Source organism: Lepidothrix coronata, unplaced genomic scaffold, assembly GCF_001604755.1.
Source record: "Lepidothrix coronata isolate B3197 unplaced genomic scaffold, Lepidothrix_coronata-1.0 Scaffold1, whole genome shotgun sequence".
NCBI lineage: Eukaryota > Metazoa > Chordata > Aves > Passeriformes > Pipridae > Lepidothrix > Lepidothrix coronata.
The window spans coordinates 13,955,694-13,976,217 of NW_016690181.1; the positions used below are offsets into that span (position 1 = coordinate 13,955,694).

General features: G+C 38.8%; 1 protein-coding gene across 7 annotated transcripts in view; it reads left to right on the plus strand.

The window, feature by feature from the left end:
* The window catches only part of SERGEF (secretion regulating guanine nucleotide exchange factor), a 148,889-nt gene that overhangs the window by 84,156 nt on the left and 44,209 nt on the right, over positions 1-20,524 (plus strand). For 3 of the 7 annotated variants that reach the window (XR_001873761.1, XM_017808356.1, XM_017808366.1), the window contains one exon: positions 544-580. The exons of 1 other annotated variant lie outside the window; for it this stretch is intronic. Coding sequence is in view for 2 of the 6 variants with exons in the window: in XM_017808356.1 (XP_017663845.1) it covers positions 544-580 (37 nt within the window). In the remaining 4 variants the exon portion in view is untranslated. Of the gene's footprint in view, positions 1-543; positions 581-6,968; positions 7,242-7,493; positions 7,728-10,766; positions 10,875-14,522; positions 14,613-14,706; positions 14,738-20,524 lie in introns of those variants that run through there. 3 more of the 7 variants (XR_001873759.1, XR_001873758.1, XR_001873760.1) reach the window with 3 other exon arrangements.

The window sequence follows — 20,524 nt, forward strand, 5'->3', positions numbered from 1 at the left end:
AGCTTTTCTCCATGTTAGTCAAATGGCCAAAGGGATCATATCACTTCAGGTTTAGCACACTGAGCCTGTGTACTTTGAGCAGTTCTCCGGGGATCAGCTGGAAAAACTGTGGATAAGAGAAATGGAGATCTTCATCGCCCTTTTGAATCCCATCTGTCTCTATGGCTCTGAGCTTGCAAAGGCTTAATCTGCTTTTGCTTTATGCCTCTTGTTGGATCCAGTGAATGTTTTCAAGGGTGTGATGTTTTTGTAGAATTGTGACCAGTCTTACTTCAGAGGATTGAAATGTCAGTGGTGATGGTGACTGCATTTGGAAAAGAAAATGCCTCTATTAACAAAACAAACATACACTCCTGCCACTGAGCCCATAAGTGAGGTTAGAAATGAAATTTCGTTTAAGAGTGACTGATCTTCAACCTTGATTTTGCATCCTACAAAGTGTAGTTGTTTGTTTCAGGTTAATTTTTAATTTCCTATCATAATTGTGGCTGTTTTCCTACTGGTGAGCAGGTTCTCATTTAGTCATATGTATTTCTTTTTCAGATTGCATGTGGCTCAGAGCATAATCTGGCAGTAGTTGGTAAGTAGCTTAATTTTATAACAAATCCTCTCACCTTTTTTTGCTTTTAGTAGCACAAGATGAAAGAAAAACGTGCACATCAAACATACTGAGTGATTAAGGGCATTGTGTGCAGCTGAAAGGAGGAAAGTAACATATAGATATAGAGGAAGGAAGGAGAGAATCCAGTGACATAAGTGGTGATGATGAAAATGTGTCCTTATAGACCAGCCCCTGTAAGGAGAGAGAGGCTGATGGATGTAACAGCAAAATACATTTGCAAGGTAGTACAACCTCGTTGAGATTGGAGCCATTGCAACAATTCAAGCTGGAGATTCAGAATAGCATCTAAGCTGAAGCTGGTCAAAATTATCTTTGTTTAATAAGACTAAAATTATTAACATGGAAATTTTCAGTGACAAAAAAAAAATCCTGGGCCTTTTGTAGCTCGAAACTTGGAAAATCTTCAAAATGTCAATCAATGGTAGTCAGGTTTTTTAGTGCGTTTTAGTATAAAATGCAGCTGTTGTAATAGTGATGACAGTACTAGAAAGCTAATGTCAGTGGAGAAATTGAATTTTGTGTACTAATTCCAGGAACAATCAGATCCTTGCTTTCGTGTGATGAGTTGATAACTGAAGTCTGAGATATGTTTGCTATTATTTAGAATTATTTGTTTAAGAAAATTTTTAACTGTAGATTTTCAAGTGCTTTAAAAAAGGAGGTCAGCATAATTATCCCCATTAATAGTCAGGGCAAGACAGATGAAGAAAGGAATTCTATGCCAATCACAGCTGGAAATGAAACAGTCTTCTAAGTTTCAGTTCAGCACTCTATCCACATAGATATTTTTGATTGCCATGGCTGATGTATTGAGTATTAAATAAATAATTTCCTTAATTTTTTTTAAGTATGGTATGACAGATGCAGAGAAAGCAGCTCTATGGTATCCAGCCTGCATTCCATGCTCTAATTGTTTAGGTTTCGTTAAGTGGCCACAGAGGTGGCATTCTGTATATATAGTATATTTCCATATATGATGTAGAATATTTTCCAATTATCCTTCTTCAGTTAAACTTTGTAGTGAACTTGTTAAGTTCTGCTTAGCTTATGGCTGGATTTAAGAAAAGATTTTCCGTTTGCCTTCTTCCTACTTGTTCAGAGTCACATGCCTGTATTAATTGTCAGGCTGGTGCTTCTGAATGTCGACTGAAGAGCAATCTTGTTTCTTGCTGAATTGATGAAGTAAAAGTGTACTGTTGGCAGATCCTTCCAGTGTGCATGAAAGCAAAGCACTGAGTTTGAACAACCTTCTCTCTCCTTATGTCCTTTTAAGCTTTCTGCCTTCTAGGCAGAAATCTCTGGAAAAAATGGGTAGGGGAAAGAAATTCTAGAAGAAAGTTACAATAAACTAAAAACTTTGCATATGTAAAGAACATCATATGCCTTTCTAAGCTGTGTGCTACGCTCATTGAATTCAATGGGGAAATTATCAATGCTGGAAGCCAGTCAATTTTATTTTAAGGACAACAGAAATGTGATGTTGCAAATTTTTTGAGCTGAAGAACTGTGATACCATTTATCCCCTAAATGAATTTTTACATATGCTTTTAAAAGGTTGACATTTTAGAACATTCTGTGGTAGGATTTTTCTCATCACTGGTCACTCTTAGTTCAAAGCTGTCAGCTGTTATAGCCCTTAAAGATATCACATGGATTTCTATGAATGTGTCTACTCGATTGCACAATTTTCTAATAACTTATCATTCAAGCAGAGTTTGTTTAGATCAATGATATCATCAATGTTTTTATTAATTAGCAAATCCTTGAATGATTTACTTTTAAACTGAAATAACTCAAATTCAATATGAAGGGTAAACTGAAAAGCCTTTAACAGTATATTCAAGTTGCTATTTCTGGCTGTATATACAAATGCGTTGGTGTTTTTTTTTGTTGCATCATTTTTTAAATAGAAACATTTTTAAGACAGAAGCTAGATTTATGATTCATTTCACAAATGCTGAAGTAGTGTTCCAATCATCTTGCCGGGGATACAAGCTGTTTGATTTGTAGGGCTAGCAAGCAGTTAGGTTTTATCATGTTACTTTATATAGTCTGCATCCATTTGTATGGTTCAGTTATTTGAATTCACTTTTCTTGCTTTCTTCTGATGAAGTCAGCGCAAAATTTGTCTGTTCTCTTCACTGTGATGGCCCTTACTCCCTTGGTTTTTGTGGCAAAATTGGTAGAATTTCAGTTTTTATGTGATCATGAGATAAATGTTTGATAGGATGGATAATGAGATATGGGTTGTCTCAAAATTTGCCTACTTTTTTGAACTCAGTGAGTTAAAAGTTGATATTAGTACATGAAAAAGTGTAAACATCTTCAGTTCTAGCCCCTGGCAAAAACAAATTTTTGTTTTGGTTTGGTGTTGTCCTGTGATATTAATTCCCAAATTTTTAAGTATTGTAATATCTTTTCATGTTTGTGTGACTTTTCACTTGAGAACAAAAGTACTGGCCTCGTAAGAAAAGACCTCACACTTTTCACCTCAATTGAGGATTAATCATCATGGGAGCCAGCCTATTTTTGACTGAAAGAGAAGGAAATTTATTTAATAAAAGTTTTGTATAACATACCAGAAAAGCATTTTCCAGCACTGAAAACTGTGTGTGCATTTACTGAGCAGCTTTTCTACCTGAGTATGGTACTGCAATGTTAGTGCTGAACTTCATGATACTAAGACAGAATCTTTGAATGCCTGCAGCACACAGTGAAACTAAATCACTGTGACAAAATTGAGCTTTTCCAGGTTTGTGAGTCTATAGTGTTTTCAACTGAAGAAGTAAGGAGGTTTGATTGTTACCCTAAAACGCATGTGTTTAGAAACGGTATTTATGGAGAAGGCTCTTTGACCCTCCTTTTTTGTAAAAGAGAATAGTTATCTTCTAAGAGAACACTTAGCATACCACATGCAGCTCATGTAATGCTACAACTTAAATAATCAAGCAGTATTAACTATGCAGAAGTAGAGATGCTATAAAATGCAAGAATGCCTTGACTATGCTTCAACCACAGGACATGAGACAGAATGCCTTGAAGAACCTCCAAATGCAAATGTCTTATTTTTATTAAAATGAAATACTGAAATTTTATTCAAGCTTCTTTGAAGTAGTTAAATAAAAAAAATCACTACAAGGATGACAATTCTGTAGTCTGGCTCCCCAAAACCTTAGTAATGCATAATATCTCCTTTGCTTTTGCTTTTAGTACTTTTCTCAACCTGTATAAACCAATAAAAATCTTCTAAACAAAAGGTACTGGAGGATGTGTAGGGAAAAGTGGCTGTTTTAGAAACAGTTTTATAAGCTAATTAGTTTCAGTTGAAGTCCAGCTTTAAAGCAGCCTTCAAAGGGGAATTTGTGTGTCTGGAAGAGAGAGATGAGGATGTTTCAAGTTTACCCTCTTCAAAACACCATACCAGAAAATGTTAAGTGTTCGGACATGTGGTTACTTCAGATAGTGCAAATGGGTTTTCCTTGCACTTTCATAGTCAGTGTGGTGAATTCTGACTTCTCAGGGCTATGTTAGTTTCTTGCATGGAGGATTTAAGATGTCCTTCAGTGAGGTAGTCAACAAATCCAGTCTTGGGTACCTCTGTGTAGCATCCCACACCATTGAGGCACTGCCAGTGCGGGTGATGGTGGTGCATGAGTGTTCACAGGAAGAAACTGGGGGCTTTGTGATTATTTTTGTTGTGCAGTTACTCATTTGATACTTGTCTCTGCCTTCTTCAGCTTGTTTTTCTTTTTAGGTTACCTACTTAGCACTGCTTTTCACGTGACTAATGGTAGGGGAGAGGGCACCATTAATTAATGTTAATTAACCAACCCCAAATGCCAAGGTGGCCACCCAATCATGAATTTTTTTTTCACATGGAAGCATAAGTGACATATGAAGAGACAAGGTCCTGACTGATCACATTAAGCACCATTTCAGAATGTTCAATACAACAGCATTATTATGAAACATTTTTAACATCACTTCTCAACATTCCTGCTAAATCATAGGCCCTACCAGAAGAGGGTTAGTTTTGTCTCCCACTGCCTTTTTTGTTTGCTGTATTTTAGAATGAGCTTCAAGATGCTGTCTTCTCTGTGGCTTATGTGCAATTGCAGCTGTAAGTATCATGACACGGGCATTTGCATCCTTCTGAAGCTGGAATTCATCCAGCTGGAGAGTAAACAGCAATAATAAATTTAATGGAAGTAGCCTTTGTAGAGGAAATTAGGATAAAATATCCCTCCGCTCAAATGGCAGGTCATGCTTCAAATGGTCTGAATTAAAGTGTGCAATAGTGCTAGAGAGTCAGCAAAAGGGTTGTTGTTTCATGATCTGTTAAAATTTGGTTTTTATATTCTTACGCTGGTAGGACATAGCAATTATGAGCCAAAAAACAAATGTAATCAAAGTGATCAAAACTTAGGGAGCTGGTGATACACATCCTGAGGTGGTAGTGGTGTTAATGGCATCCCAAACACTTTGGTTCCACATGTTGTAATAAGGAAGCTGAAGGGTTCCTACATGGGAGCCACTGCCTCTTAATTAACGAGTTACATTCTCTTAGTAAAGTTCCACGATTCCAACTGAATTATTGTATAAAGCATCAGCCGGGAAAATACTGTAACGGATTATGAAAGATATATTTCTATGGCAGAGTGAGCACCAATGGGGAGAGGAGGCTGTGCAGGCTGATGGACGGATCTCTGCGTTATGCTGACAGTATTATTTAGATGTTCGCGGCAGCCCCACGAAGCCGGCAGATGTAGTCATGTGTCTGACATTTGGTCCCGGGGGACTCAGCAGTCTGTCATGAAGAGAAAAATCATAAATTCTCTCTGTTGCTGTAGTATTTGGAGGAATCTTCAGCATACACAGTGGAGGGCACTGGTGTTCAGCAAGGAGCTTGAATCTGCTAGTCTGTTGCTTTATTTATTATGCATGAAAAATCCCAGTGCAGCCAGGGTCTCTATTGTAAAGGTTTCCTGGCAGACCAGCATGGAGTCATGTTGCAGCACGCTGTCTCTTTGCATTGCAGCACTAATCACATTCTCTGCTTATTAAAGGGCACCTGGCAGGACTTCGAGTAACCATCACTGTTGTCATTTTCATGTGGGTTATATGTCGACCTTCTAAATTTATTCCCTGGCAGAGCCATTTGGTATGTCTTTTAGCTCTTAATGTGGCTTTGACTGTTAAAATAGCTCTTCAAAGTATAAGCTGCTTTGGTTATATTCATTGTAAAAAAGCAGTCTTGCTCATATCATTACCTGAGCACCTGTCTGAGTGCTTTTTACAAAACTGGATACAGATCTGACATCACAGTTTTCCTGTCGTGTTTAGGTACAGTGAGCCCTAACGGTGTTGTTCAAATGTCTTCTCGCTTTATGTTTCTTTTCTGTAGACTGTTTCATGCTCCAGGCAAACTAATTGTTCCTCTGGTAAGATGGAAGCTGAAAATGAGTTTCAAATGTCTGATTTTTTTGTTATTTTCAGCAAGTTATACTCACAAAATCTGATCCTCTGATCTCTTAGAGTTTCTTTTCCAAGGGCTAATGAAAAGCAAGCTTTCAAGTATCTTGTGAATTTGTAGGTGTAAGGTGATCAGGAGAGAAATGAGGAAATGCTAATTTGAGCGTTTGGAAAAGCCTTCTGATGGGGCTAAAAATAGCTTTGTATCAACTGAATTGTCTGAAGCCAGTGGCTGCTGGCTACAAGAAATAAGGATATTTTGCTGTGAAAAGCTAATTAGATCCACAAGAAAAAATGGGATTGCATTGACAAGAAAGAAACTCCAGAGTTTAGGATAATATCTGGCTGAACTGCATCTTCTGTCACTGAAATGAAGTTTTACAGCTACATTGTCTTCCAGGATTTGTCCCTGTATTGATGCATGTTTTGGGTGATTTGACTATCCAGAATGCTTTGTTCAGCTTCCTTTTTGCTCTGTATGGCTTATCGATTTAGATTGTGAAATCTTTGGAATAAAACCTGCCTCTGAGTGTGTTTTAGAATTGCACAGAGTAATGGGATCTGATTTTTTTTTTTAAATACTGCATTACAACTAATAATAGTTGCAATCACTTCCCTTCCCTTCCCCTCAGAGAGGCAATTTTGAAATATAATTAATTTTGGTGTGTGTGTGTCTCTATCTTAATTTATATCATTTAGCATATAAACAGGTAATAATGCAGTGCTTGTCATATTGTTTACAGTGTGGTTTCCTGCTGTTACCAAATACAGAGCTGTTTAGGCTCTGAGGATAAAAGCTGTTATTTTTCTATATAAAAAGCTCATAGTTCTTGCAAAATTTTTAACTGAACTTTTCATGTCACCGTGGTGTCAGCTTAGAGTTTGTCTAGAGTTGAGCTCTTGTGCGCTGTCATCCTGTTTCCTCCGAGACACTGCATCACATCTACCGGGATAAATCTGCTGCGTCAAGAACCCTCCAGAAGATGGGGAAGAGGCAATATTAACCTCTGGTGACAGCTAAAACCATCCAGCTGGAACTGTGAGTGGCAGTTAGAGGAGATAATTGTCATAGAAAGCCAGCAAACCATCAGCAAATGCCACCAAACAAGAATTGCTTGAAGCGGAATGAGTGAAGAATACCTTGCAGGTATTGGTGAAAAGTCATTCCACCTGGTTTTAGAAAACGGGGGAAGATGAGAACACTCCGAAGAGTGGGGGCTGCAGTACTGATGCATGCAGCCCTTTGTCACAGGGTTCACTGGATGGATACTAAGTATTTAGAAAACAAATTAGATTTTATCATATTTGTTTACTCGCAGGCTTTAAGCGGAGCAATTACTTTAAAGCAGAAGAAAAATATATTCAATATATCTAAGGCATATTTATCTGAATTTTCTAGGAAGCAAACAGAAGTAACAAAAATAGGCACCCTTGCTCACTAGAGAGAGATGAAGTGTTTGTTAGCTGTAAAATGAAATAAAAGGAAGGACAAATATTGGGCTTCGGGGAGTCATCCAGAGCATGGAGGAGAGATGCTCACCCAAGTGAAAGCACAAGGCCAGCAAAGCAACTGAAAGCACTTGGAAGGGCAACAAATTAAGGCTTCAGCACCATCCTACTGAGCAGCGTTGAAGTAAGCTGTGCTGGTAATTCTGGGTTCTCTACATGCAATGACCTCAACACTTAAACTTCTAAGTGTTATCATGGAGTAGAAAGTTTGCAGTTAAATGGCTGACAGGAGGGAAAGGTGGTTTATATTTAGAAAGCTGGTGTGAGGAGTGCCCTGACAGTGCTGTGGAGTTTGTGGCTCTCCAGGAGGGAATATCTTGCTATAGAACCTCGGGTTGACACCTACGTGCTTGTGTGTTGTCACTATCCAGATCCTTTATGGAGCCCTAAGAAATTTTCCTGTCAGTGCACAAGTAAGTATCTGTGACCTGGCTGTAAGGGAATAATCTCTGAAGCTTTTTTCTTCTGATATTTTTTGTGTGTGTCTTGTTAACACTGTCTTAAATACTCTGGGTAGCTTTTTGCTCAATAAAAACATCTGATGTAGGGGTTTTTTGTACTTTTGAGATTGACTTCACTATGGGTTGGGATTTTTCACAAATGCACATTTGAAAGCCTCCTTTGCTGACCAGTTTTTGGACTTTACAGTGCATTTTGGTCACATGGTTTTACTGTTCTCTTTTAGTTATGAAGGTCAGAAAAATCTTTTAAAACCCAAAGCCGAAGGCAGGGATGCTGATAGTGACATAGGTCTGAGAGATGATGTTGTAGGGAGACATGTGAAATATTGCAAGGCTGGTGATGAGACAAGGACACTTCTGGGACAACACACATATACACTTTCTATGGCTGTGATTGCACAGGACTAAATGCACACATTAAAGCAGGCTTCCTGAAGCTTTTGTAAACCAGGGTGGATGGGGAGTTGTTTCTCTGCCTTTCCATAAGGGCAGATCCTCTTTTCCCGCTTTAGGAATTAGGACTTTGAACTTGAAGGTAGTGGAAATTTTGGAAGAGAAAATCTGGAGGTATTAGCTGGCAAGCAAGATTATTTTACTTACTAATAACAAAGTAGAAGCCATTCAAGCTTGCAAGCCTAGAGCAAACTTTCAGGGTCAAAATAAAGCAGTTTATTAAAAATCATTGGCTTTAAAGGGATAAGCATTTAAAAAAAATATTACAGGAAAAAAAGTCAAACCACAGATTAAAAGTTGGCATATTTGTAAAAATTACCCTTCACTTGTCCTTGCTTTTTGAACTTGTTTCACTCAAGTGCTTCTTTATGGAAGGGAGGTAACAAAGTAATTAAAGTAAAAAATGCTTTTGAGACTCATTTCACTATTGTGCTTTTTCCTGTGCATTTGTGGAGTCTCTGAGGAGCAACCAGGCTAAACTGGGACTTTTATTATTTCTGAAAAATGTCTTCACATAATTTTATTTTTAGATTGTTGGGCTTATTTGAACAGTGAGAAAGCAAGAAGGACTGAAAGCTGTACAAACAGGGTTTTAAGAGACATTTAGCACAGCACATTTAACATTTCTTGTGGAGCAGTGAGAAGGGTTAATATATTCGTGGTGATCAAGTAAATCAAACAGGAATCGGGTCAAGCATATTATACTTGTTTATGGCACAGTTTCAAACATGACTGTTCTTAGCAGCAAGCTGAATGAAGTGAGAGACTGCTGCTACATATAAAAGTCTTGGTACCCATCAGTCTTTTAGGAGCAAAATGCCTGTATTACCTGTGTATTTGATCGTGATTGCTCTAAATTTGCTGAAGATGGTAGCACACCTGTCAGTGTTCTTGAAACCAAAGAAACACAACCACCACAAACAGCAACAACACTCACCCCCAAACTAGTGATTTTGAAAAACAGTATGGTGAGTCCTTCTTGGTAGATTTTTCAGACGAGATAGTGACATTCTGCTTAGTTTAGTTCTGGCCTACATACTTCTCCCCTCCACAAATGTGATGGGATAATTACTGTTGAGAAGATAATATACGATGTATTGATTCTGGCATAAACTTTGTTTGTATATATTCTTGCACTGATTTGCTAAATTAAATGTTGTCTAGGAAGACCTTCATATGATGCCAGGAATTTGTGTTATAGGCTTAGCTCTCTTCTCTCTCCCTCTTGTGCAGATTTAGCATCTTATTATATCCTTGCTCTGTAGCCTTGTATTGGAACAAATTACTAGATTACTATGAAGTGATTATGATGGGGAGGACTAGTCCAAGGCCATAGGTGGAAGAGGTGAAACTTTGAAATCAGCCAATAAAGAGAACATGAAATCCAATTTTAATTCTGTTCTTACACATGGGTAATATTCACTTGCTCTTTGTTTTTTATGTGGGCTATTTCTGTGAGTGTGAGGTTACACACAGGGAGCCTGGCATCCATATTTGCTCTTTTGTACACCTTTTTTCTGAAATACCTTCAACCAGCTCATGTAATGCTGTATCACAGTGAAATTTCTGATGCTTATCCCAGCTATGAGAGTGACCTCCAATGTTCTTTATGGCCCTTCCATTGGTCCTCCCAGACCTGAGTTCCTCTGTGTAATTTCGCAAAATGTAGCAGATTCTCAGTTTTGATATTTTGTGACCTGCAGTGCTAGTGACTTAAAAATCTATCAGCTGTTCACTGATCTCCTCTTATTCACCTTGTGAGAGAGAATCAGGCTGTTCTGAATCCCCCAGAGTGCCACTGCCAGTGATGCTTTCTGTAATGCAAGACACAATCCTTTTATGATGAGTGAAGGACATACATGGGTAGAAGATTTCGGTTTCCACTTTTCTCAGTAGGAAAGAATTTCTGTCAGTTAAGAATTTTGAATAGAAAGGATTCTGAACTTGATGAGTTTTTGGGGTTTTTTTGGTTTTTTTTTGGTTTTGTTTTTTTTTTTTTCCTTGTGGATGATGCTGAAAACAACAGTTCAACCAAAGATGGGAAAATTATTCTATCAGGATACATCATTAATCACCTCTACTTCCCCTCCTTTAGGCATTTTGACATTAATTTTTTAAAATATTTAATCTGTCATGACCTTGGTGACAAATCTCAGTTGCCAAGAGACTGAACAAGTAAGCAGATGCTTTGCTGTGAATGTCTAAGATATTAAACTGGAGGTTGGCTTCCCTATGCCTTTGATTTTCAGTGCCACCAGCTGCTATCTTGCTGAGTTGAGACATCTCAGAAAATGGGCGGAATGACAAGCTACCCTAATCCATATAATTTTGAGTAGGGAGCTCATTTGGCTTGAAAGGTATGTTTGCTTTGGCTTTCAAACTTCGTATTTTTCCCCCTGAACTGCTTCCTCTTGTGTGCTTTCTATTGTACTGTTTTGCTGGGGGGGGGGAAGTTTGTTTTGGTGGGGGTTTTTTTGTGTGTGCTTTTTTTGTCTGTTTGTTTTTTATTTATTTTGTTTTGGTTTTTGAGCTCTGAACATTTCAAGGTCTTGTCAAATTGAATGAGATTAAATGTGTGTCTCTTAAAGCCCTGAAACACAATGTGCTTCTAAATGAGCACATGGGACACTTGGTGTGTGATGTGTCAGTGGTGAAAGATGTATGTATGCTCAAAGACTGTTTTCCAGTGTAGCCTGCTGAATTTCGTTGTGTTAACAGCATCCTGGGAGCTGTTACATTTGCCACCATGTGTATTTTTTTGTGATATTGATTTAATAAATGCTTACTTGCAACTCCTGTAAAATAAATTATTCCCTAGTTTTGATAGGAATAATTCATAATTTGTTACTGTTTCCTGCTGATATAATATAGTAGATCAAATACGGGACTTTTACTTCAAGGGAAGTTCTATAACTTAGGCCTCTAAATGGATTATTTTAGAAATACTAGTTGCATACGAGTTCATCCTGTTAACATGTGCTTTACACTGAACATGCAGGAGGATGTGTTATGTATGAAATATTTGTAGCACTCATTGGTTCTCTATGATGCAGACCCTTTGCATGGGTGATTCTAGCCTTTTCTGAGAAGCAGATGTTTGCTTAGGCAATAAAAGTAAGTACTTTATTTGTGCTACTTCTGTACAGAGGAGGGGAATGTCTCACTAGTCTCTGTGCTCTACCATGAGTTGTTGGACAGGCCTCTCACCATCTGGTTTGTGGTAACTAAACATGCCTTTAGTCTCCTCTACTACAGGAATTCTTGGTGGGCAATGAAAGGTTTCATACCAGAGGCAACTTTTAGATACGTTTATTTAAACTGGAGCCTTCCTTTAATCCCAGTAGTGCAGTTCTATTCCTCTCCCATAGAGAAATGCCAGGCAGGAAGAAGGCAGCTGCGAATCTCCCTATGCCAGATTGGAAACAGGGTCAGGGTTGCTAGTCTGTGCTGCTTTTTTTGGGAGCATCTCGCCAGTCATAACCTTAGTGCTCACATGAATTTTTTTTCTGTAGGCCCAAAAGAGAAAAAATGTTAAAAGTATCAGGTTTTGATATCCTTACTGTTCTAAGACCACTCACCGTATTTTTAAACCTTTTTTTTTTTTTTTGGACCTGAGACTCATCTTGCCACCTCCTAATGAAAGGAGGCAGGAATCCAAATGTATTCTGCTTACATCCAAGCCTTGTGTTGCCTGCCATTTATAGCAGGAGTAGTATGATGGTTTGCTGTCACTCAGATGTCACTCAGACTCCTCAGTCTCGCTACTACACTGTTGATCAAGTTAACTGCAAGGCAAGATTCTTCCTAGGTAAATTCTGGATACCCTAAAATAAAAAAATCCTGAATGCTATTGTATAGCTCTTGTAGATTTGCTGAATAAAGAAGCAGCCACTTTAATTTTTTTAAGCACTGTAGTAAAGAAATCTTGTTCTGTTGACAAGTTCAGCATGTGTCTTGTGCAATACTTCTCTGTCTGCTTGGATCCTCCTCCTTCTCCCATCTGCTCCCTCTCACTCTAAGGAAAGGAAACTCCATTCTGTCAAAGCAAAGTGCCAGTGAAAAATGGGGAAGACTTTTAAGAGCAGCTACTGGATGAGACTATTCACTAAAATCAAAACAAATATAATCACTGCTCACTATAGTTTTGCCCTCTCTACCTGGTTAAGGCTGACATGTAGTAGGATACAGTCCCTTAAGTGAAGACTGTGCAGTTCAAAAAGGCAGAATCACTTGCTAGTGCCTGTGATCACTGCTCCATGGCAACATGTTCTCTGCAAGGAAAGTAGCATAAATACCTATTAAGCAAAGAGATTCCCCAGCAAGCAAATTAAATGCCAGAAATCGAACAAGAGTAGGGCTGGTGGTTTTCTTCCTCTCTAGGTAATTAGGGTAGCTACCAGTGAAGCATTATAATTGCAATGGATGCTCTGTAAGTCTTATGAAGTACAAAATGTACCTTATTTTGAAATATCTCGCTTCAGAGACTGCGTATTTCTGTATTTCCAGAAACTGCGTTTCCAGTTATTAGCTTTCTTGTGCTTTGTGAAGCTATTGCTTTCTGACTTTGAGCATTGTTTCCTTCTGCAAAGATCTTGTGGTTGCTTCTGCCTGATGCTGACTTGCAAATTCAATGTGAGCAGCTAAAGACTAAGAACAATAAACTTATTACACGGACTTTGTGCATTCATTTAAGTCCCTAGGGCTGGAGCTCCAACCTGGTAATTGTCTTCTCTAGAAACGAGCATGCCGAGTTTCACCCTTAGGGAGGATGTCTCCACAGCTGGTGATCTCTGCCCAAGAGAGTTAAGGATTAGAGAACATCAGGACTGTTTTTGATAGTTCAGCTTGATACACCAAAGTATGGCTGTGCAGTCACCTACAAAATAAGAATAGTAAATGTGCCTATGCTTTCTTAATAGCTGGAATTCGGTTGGCTCTTTGGGGTAAGGGCAGCAGAAATCAACAGGACTTTGCTGGAGGTGCAGAGCCTGCAGGCTCCACAGCTGAGAGTGCTGAATGCTCAAGGGAACTAAAATCATGAGGTCTTGCTTGAGTCATCATGCCTCACTCCCTGCTGCTTTGGGCACTCCAATTTACCCTCATCATGTATTTGTTGGGGTCCATGCAGCCATGAATTTGATGCTTTTCATTTCTTCTGCTAACAGGATTTTCTAAATCCTCAATCCTTGGCTGGCTGAAAGCTTGCCTTACTGTCCAGTGTCAAGTCCTGGGATATGTGCTTCCCTCCTCAACCCTAAAACCTAAGCAAAAATTTTAAGTCGGAATTTTGTGATCTCCTTAAAAAAGTGTAGGACAGGTATGAAAGGGACTATGTAGGTGAGAACTGTGTAGATACAACTTGTCTGAAGTCCAGTTTCTCTGCTTTATCCAGTGGGATGGCTTGTTTTCTTGTGTACTGGCTCCTCAAAAAAGCACAAGGCACAGAGCAAGTGTTTTATCCCATGATGAGGTGATTTCCAGTCTGTTATATAGCACTGTAAAATACTAAGCTGCATCAGTGTTGGCTAGAAGAATGAAGCTTGAAATCAGATTTGAATCATGTTTTAAGCTGTTAAGCGCCTGGCCAAGACAGTAAAATGTTGGTGATGCTGCAGTACTGCAAAGCTGTAACTTGGTAAATAAATGCCTTCTATAGTATAATACACCTCCATTTGGTATCTGTACATGATGTGCAAAAATGAAAGGTGTTTCTAGGTGCAGAAGTTAAAAAAACATTTTTTTGTTCCATTAATTTAAGCAAGCAAATGCTAAGCAGAAGTTGCTTCCAACTAATTATATTTTTCCCCCTCAGCTTGACGCGGCTCTAATAGGTACATACTCTGTCCCTAAATATAGAGAAACTATGCTGAAGGAAATTCCTGACAAACGGTGGAAAACCATGTGATACATTAGTATACAGTGGGAAAGTTAAGTTTGGATTGCATGGTGCAATGATCCATCTGTCTTGGCATTTTTTTTAGGTTTTTTTTTTTTTTTTTTAAAAGCTGTTCCATGGCTCAGAAGAGCTGGAGTTCAGCTCGTAGACTGTCCCTAGCAAGAACAACATCCAAAAAGCCCCCATGGAACTGTGACAAGTAAGTTTTTCTGGAAATTAACTTCATTCACTCCTGGTTAGCTGCCATCAATTCATAACTGTATATGTAACTTTAAGGCTCTGATCTCTTTCAGAATTAGTGAATCTGTGTCGTCTTACTGCTCTGGAAAGTAAATGAGATACATGACACTTGCATGGAATTTGAGTGATTTCAGCCAAGATATTTAGAGTTATTTTAACTTTATTCATTTTTTTGTTCACACATGTCTTTAGGGGCCCAGCTTCTTGAGGTCATAAGACATCACAGGGGATGAGAATCGGGCTCTTTATGGTCGATCAGATTGATCATTGTCTTTGAGTATTCCTTTTCAAATTTTTACTGTTTTCATATTCTGGTGATGCAGGATGATTATATGATATCTTCAGTTGCTTCTTACTTTCCATCCAGATTGCAGCCTCTTCATTACACAGCTGTAAATTCTAATGTCAGAACCAGGCAGACACAGGCATTTAGTACTTTAACCCTTAGAGGAAGGAACTGGATTGTTTTGTAGATACACGTGATGTCTTGGCCCAGATTTGTGGACCATTTACGTACACATTGATATGTCTCAAAGATATGAAAACAGTTGTACAGGAATAACTTTTAGATGTCATTTGTCTCTTTCATTCATGTTCCAGGACTACAGTGCAATAACTTAGGCTTTTTTCTCTTCATACCACAATAATTTTAAATATTAATACTTAAATTGAAATCATGTTAATTCCCCTTTCAATAGAAGGCTAGGCTGCTAGTCTAGAATATTTAAGTATTTCTGCATCTGGTTCTTAGGTTCTGACAACTTGTAGTCATTTTAAGGAGAAGATAAAATAGCTTTTAGATGTCTCACTCCCTATTGCTTTTTTCAGAAGAATCTGAGGGATCAAAATAAGAGAGATTCTCAAAGCCTTTTTAATGTGGGGTTCCAAGGGAACTGCTAAATAACTTTGACCTTCCTGTGCTCTGTAGTCTCTGCAGCACTTACCCACCCTGCTCACCAAAAAATCATGAGTGTTAGCTGAATTTGATGATCTTCCAAGTTTTGTCAGTGTCATTCACTGTTGAAAATTTCAGGTGCATTGTTCTGTGTATTTTGGACAGTCAGAGTGACAGGCAAGTTGATGCTGCTGTTTGTATGAAACCACTCAGTGACAGATGAGTTGCAGTAAGATGGATCACTTCTGAACAGAGGGGGAACAGATTTCTTTGCGGGGCACGAGGAACAGTCTGAGGTTTGATAAATGCTTTCATGGAGGGTATAAGATGGCCCATTTAATAATTTCAGTAAAAGTAAAGCTGAGCCTTTGATCTGAATGCTAAGCAATTAATTTCTCTAATATTTTTGTTAGGGTAATAGTAATCAGGCATTCCTTTAAAACTCATCTAGTCTGACCCTTGTGAATTTGGTGTCTTCTTTTCAGTGTCCTTATTTGTGTTTTCCCAAAAGTGCTTCAGTTTTATATTAACATTGACTGAATGCCTTCTTAAAGCTCGGCATCTCTTGCTGTTCAGGATATGTAGTTTCTCTTTAATCTTAGACTGACACTTTGCATAGAATATTTAGCCATACTGTTGTTCTGATAAAACGAAGTCAACTTAAGGGTGGTCTCAGCTTTCCTGTAGTGCACTGGTGCTGCTGTTCTTCATGGTAATCAAACTGGAACAACTCTGCCTTGTGCAAGGCAACACTCAACAGAAAGAGGATGGAGTCTGTAATAGTTCAGAGCAGTGAATGTTCCTTCAGAGTACTGCAAGCTGCATTGCACAAAGGGAGCAGTGGTCTGTAAATAAGTAAACGACTCCAGCCCTCCAGAATGCGCAAATCCTCCGTCTTCATCGCTGGGTTGGTTCAGAGCAGCTGCAACAAAGGAGAAGGGGAAACAGGTTTCTGAAAAGCACAAAAAGTGCTTCACTTTGTTGATAAACATGCAAGACATTTCTCCTCTGAGAATGCTCCTGCCAAATTTGCTCAGCCTTCTATCTTTATTACAGGAGGTTGAAACAGGCATTATAAAGAATGACCAAGAAGAGGGAAATACATTGGCTTTGTCTCTAAACATGTAAAAACTTGGTGTGATAGTTGAAAACACAGCACTTTGTTTTGGGTAGAGAAGTGGGATATGTAATTTCCAAGAGGCAGACACATTGTGTCTTTGCCTGATTGAAGACAAACAGCTGAAGTGACATAGCCCCGCTGCCAGCTTGCATTTTATAATCCTGAGAACGAGGAACATTTATAGGAGCACTTAGGCAGTGTATGCAAATCTTGGTTATTCTCCATAAAGCTCTTAAAATTCATTTTTACATAACTTCTTGTTTCTGGGACAGCAATGCCCAAATATAATTAACAAAGGAGTGACAGAGACTAGACCAAAAGTTTAGTATCCTAAAGGACTTCTCATCTTAAACCAAGGTTTTCCTGCAACTCTGAATGCACAGTTAGTGGATCTCAGTGATAATCTTGCTTATTTCTGATCTGTTTTAGAATTATATCTGCTCTCCAAATGTAATTCAGGTACAATAATGAAACTAAAAAGAACATCCTCTCAGAAGTGACTGAAAAAATGATTCAGTGGCAAGTTTTTATTTAATCATCTGTGTTATCCTAAGAGCAAGTTCTGGGGTTATCCTGGGATGTAGCAATGTCCAAAAAACCCAGTGTAGTTTCATATTTAGGGTTTATATTTATGGTTTCAGTTAAAATTGAGCCCAAGTGCAAATCTTGCACTTGGTTTGCTCCCTAAACAGAGGGCATGGCCTCTCCAATGCAGCCCTGAGGGCTGCCATTCCTGGCTGCAGGGCAGGGGGAGAATTTCCCCTCCACAATCCATAGCCATATCTGTGCCTGGGCTCTTTATAGACCAGGCAGGGATCCCATTTGAAGGGGTACATTGTCAATAGCCACTGCCATGGTGTAATGCCTCATGAGGTCATTAAATGTATTTGTGAGTGTGTAGGTCAACTTAAACTATGCCTGATGCTTTTCTGTGTAGCAGCATTTAATTCTGTGTATTTCAGAAGTGCGTTTATCCAAAGGCCTCCAGAGATGCCTTTCATGGTTGGACGCAGATAATTGAAAGCTGGCAGTTTTCCTGTTCGTGGATGTCAGGTAGCCTTTCAGTGAACCTGGCCCTTTCCTTTCAGAGGTATCTGTTCCCCATGGCACGGTGGTGGGAAAGCTGTAGCTGGGAAATGACTTGGAAATTTAAGTCGCACTGATGGGTCTTTACCCTGCCAAGGATAAAGAGGCCCCAGGAGGCAGGACTGACCTTGGGTTACCCAAGCTTTGACCTTATGGCTAATTAGTAATAGAGGAAATCTGACAAATACCTGAGGACTGCACAGGGATTCATCTAATGACAGGAACACCTTCTCCTTCCCAAAATAGCTCCCTTGCAACATTTAGCCATGTAGTAACTACTGCTATTTGGTGAATGAAGCAAGCGGATTCCAGCAGTCTTTGTGCAGACTCCCCACCCTGCGTTTCACTTACAAAATGAGAATTATATTTCAGTGGTTTTGTAGACAACATAACAGCAAAAGCATGCACAGTACATAGGTAATAATGCTGCTACACTAGGGGAGATGTAATTTCTCATTCTTGCAGAAGGCTCCTTTTCTGTGCATTGAAAGTATCCTGTGAATGTTGGGTTTTGCCAGGAAGTGGCCAAAAGCTGGACAGTACATTTTACAGTAATACTATTTCATTCCTTATTGACCATGTCTTTCTCAAGTCGTGAGGGGGTAATGATGGCATGTAATTTTAATACCTGATGAAATAAATAGTCTTATTTGGCCAGAGTGAGAATGAATTTTAAGAGCTGAAAATGCTACTTTAAATGATTGCTCTTTTAGTTAACAAGAAATTCATCCTAAAGAGCCAAATAAGCATATAATTTTGTCGTGGCCAGTCAAATTTTCCATGTAAATTTAAAAGGAGGGTAATTTTCCTATTTCTATTTTAGAGTGTTCCTTGTTCTGCCTTAATAATTTTGTCCATTTCCTCATTAGTGCTCCTTTCAGAGCCCAAACATGTCAACAGTGACGCCATTATCAGCCTGAAATAAATGAACAAATGTTCTCATCTTCAGTTGTGGTTTGCCTATGACAGCTATTTTTAATTTTGCAGCTGCTGGAGACTAAGGCAAATGAGGCGGATTTGCAACTGATGATTTGGCACCTATATCACAAGGCTACTTTACAAGTGTTTTCATAGGTGTTAGGAAATGTGGGGTTTCCAAGGGGTCTCTTCACTGAAGTAGCACTTCTGGAAAAAGAGAGAGAGAGAGAGAGAGAGAGAGAGAGCATGAGGTAAAACACTGTGAGCAGAAGGAGGTATCCTGCTGATTTAGCATTTGTTTGCAGATGTTAAAAATGGAGTGTGAGATAGCAGCTAATTCTTTTTTTCACCAAGTGTGAACATGAGCTGACAGCCTCGTGCACTCCTGTATATTCTGAGCAGTGCAAGTTCCAGGGGGTCCTCAGCCTCGAGGATTTTTCTTTCCTGGAAGAGAAGGTAGTGTGACTTTTTGACCACGAGGAGCAACTTCTGTTCTTCCGAGCCTTGCCCCCTGTTTCCAAACCAGCTTCACAGATCAGATTTGAAGATCAAACTGCAGGATGCACAAGTGCTGCAGTGACCTGTACCTGATTTGACATGGGTGTTCAGGCAGCAGAACTTAGGTGCCCACCACTTGCAAAAGTGACCAGGCATGGAAGGCACCGTGGGGTATGAGTGTTAAAATTCCTTACTAACTTACTGACCTGCCACTTCACCTAACCTTGGTCAGGCCTCAAAGTGCCTCTTTTGTCTTTGTGCCAATATTTCTGTGATTTAGTTTGCTGGGATAGAAGTTAAGATATGGCAGTGCATTCAATTAGTACTACTGGTGTGGCCTTAATAGATGGTTGGAAAAAGTTCTAAATTTTCTTAGATGCTGAAACATAAAAGACTTGATATTGCAACTCCCCGCAGTCGGAAGATAGCGACATGCAGAATCGAACCTCAATGGTGAACCAGTTTAAGTTTTAAATGGTAAATTCTGTGGTTTGGGACTGAAATATATTTTGAAAAATCTTGTTTAGTTTCATTTTGTCTTTGACCTTTAGCCCAAAATGCATTACATATTTCCTACTCTTTCCCCAGAAATTCTGTAGCAATAGTGCCTATATGTTTTCACTGCACTTTTAAATCCACCTTAGTGGATCCAGGCACTTGGAAAGCTGCATACACTGTATCTTAGTGACCCATAAAGAACAGTTTGCCTGGGTCTTGGAAGACTTTAGAGCTTCAGAAATATCATTCGGATTTTTGTTTTGGCAAGTTGGTCTGCAAACTTAGACTAAATTTTGACTTTTAAAGTGTGATATTAACTATAGTCAAGAGAGTACAGATATTTTCACACTTGTGACCATAGTGTTAATTAGGTAGTGAAATACTTATGCAAATTATCTCTTGGTTTCATGTGTGATGATTGTAGAAAAGTGGTGCAAGTAGTTTGTGTTCACTTGTATTGAGCATCATTGCTTCAGTATTGTTAATTATCTTGCTAATACTAACTTAGCTGACATTCCAGCTAGTTACCTGACCTATTGAATAATCTGTCATATGACCTCTGATTATTTTGATCATATCTCTGAGAATCAATATAGACATACACATATAAATAGGATTTCTAATAGGGGAAGGTGTTATTAAGGAGAAGTATTAGTGGGGAAGTTCAAAAAGAGAATGAAGTAGTGTGTCTTTGAAGTGCAGTGACTGCATTAAAAGTGTTCCAACATAACACTCTCTTGATCTCCTAAGAAATAAAAAGGCAGTTAGTGCTGTAACATCTCAGAGAAACTAAGGGCTAAAAGGACATCCTGTTGAGAGGACTCATTATGCAGTTTAAAACTGTGAAACATGCTTA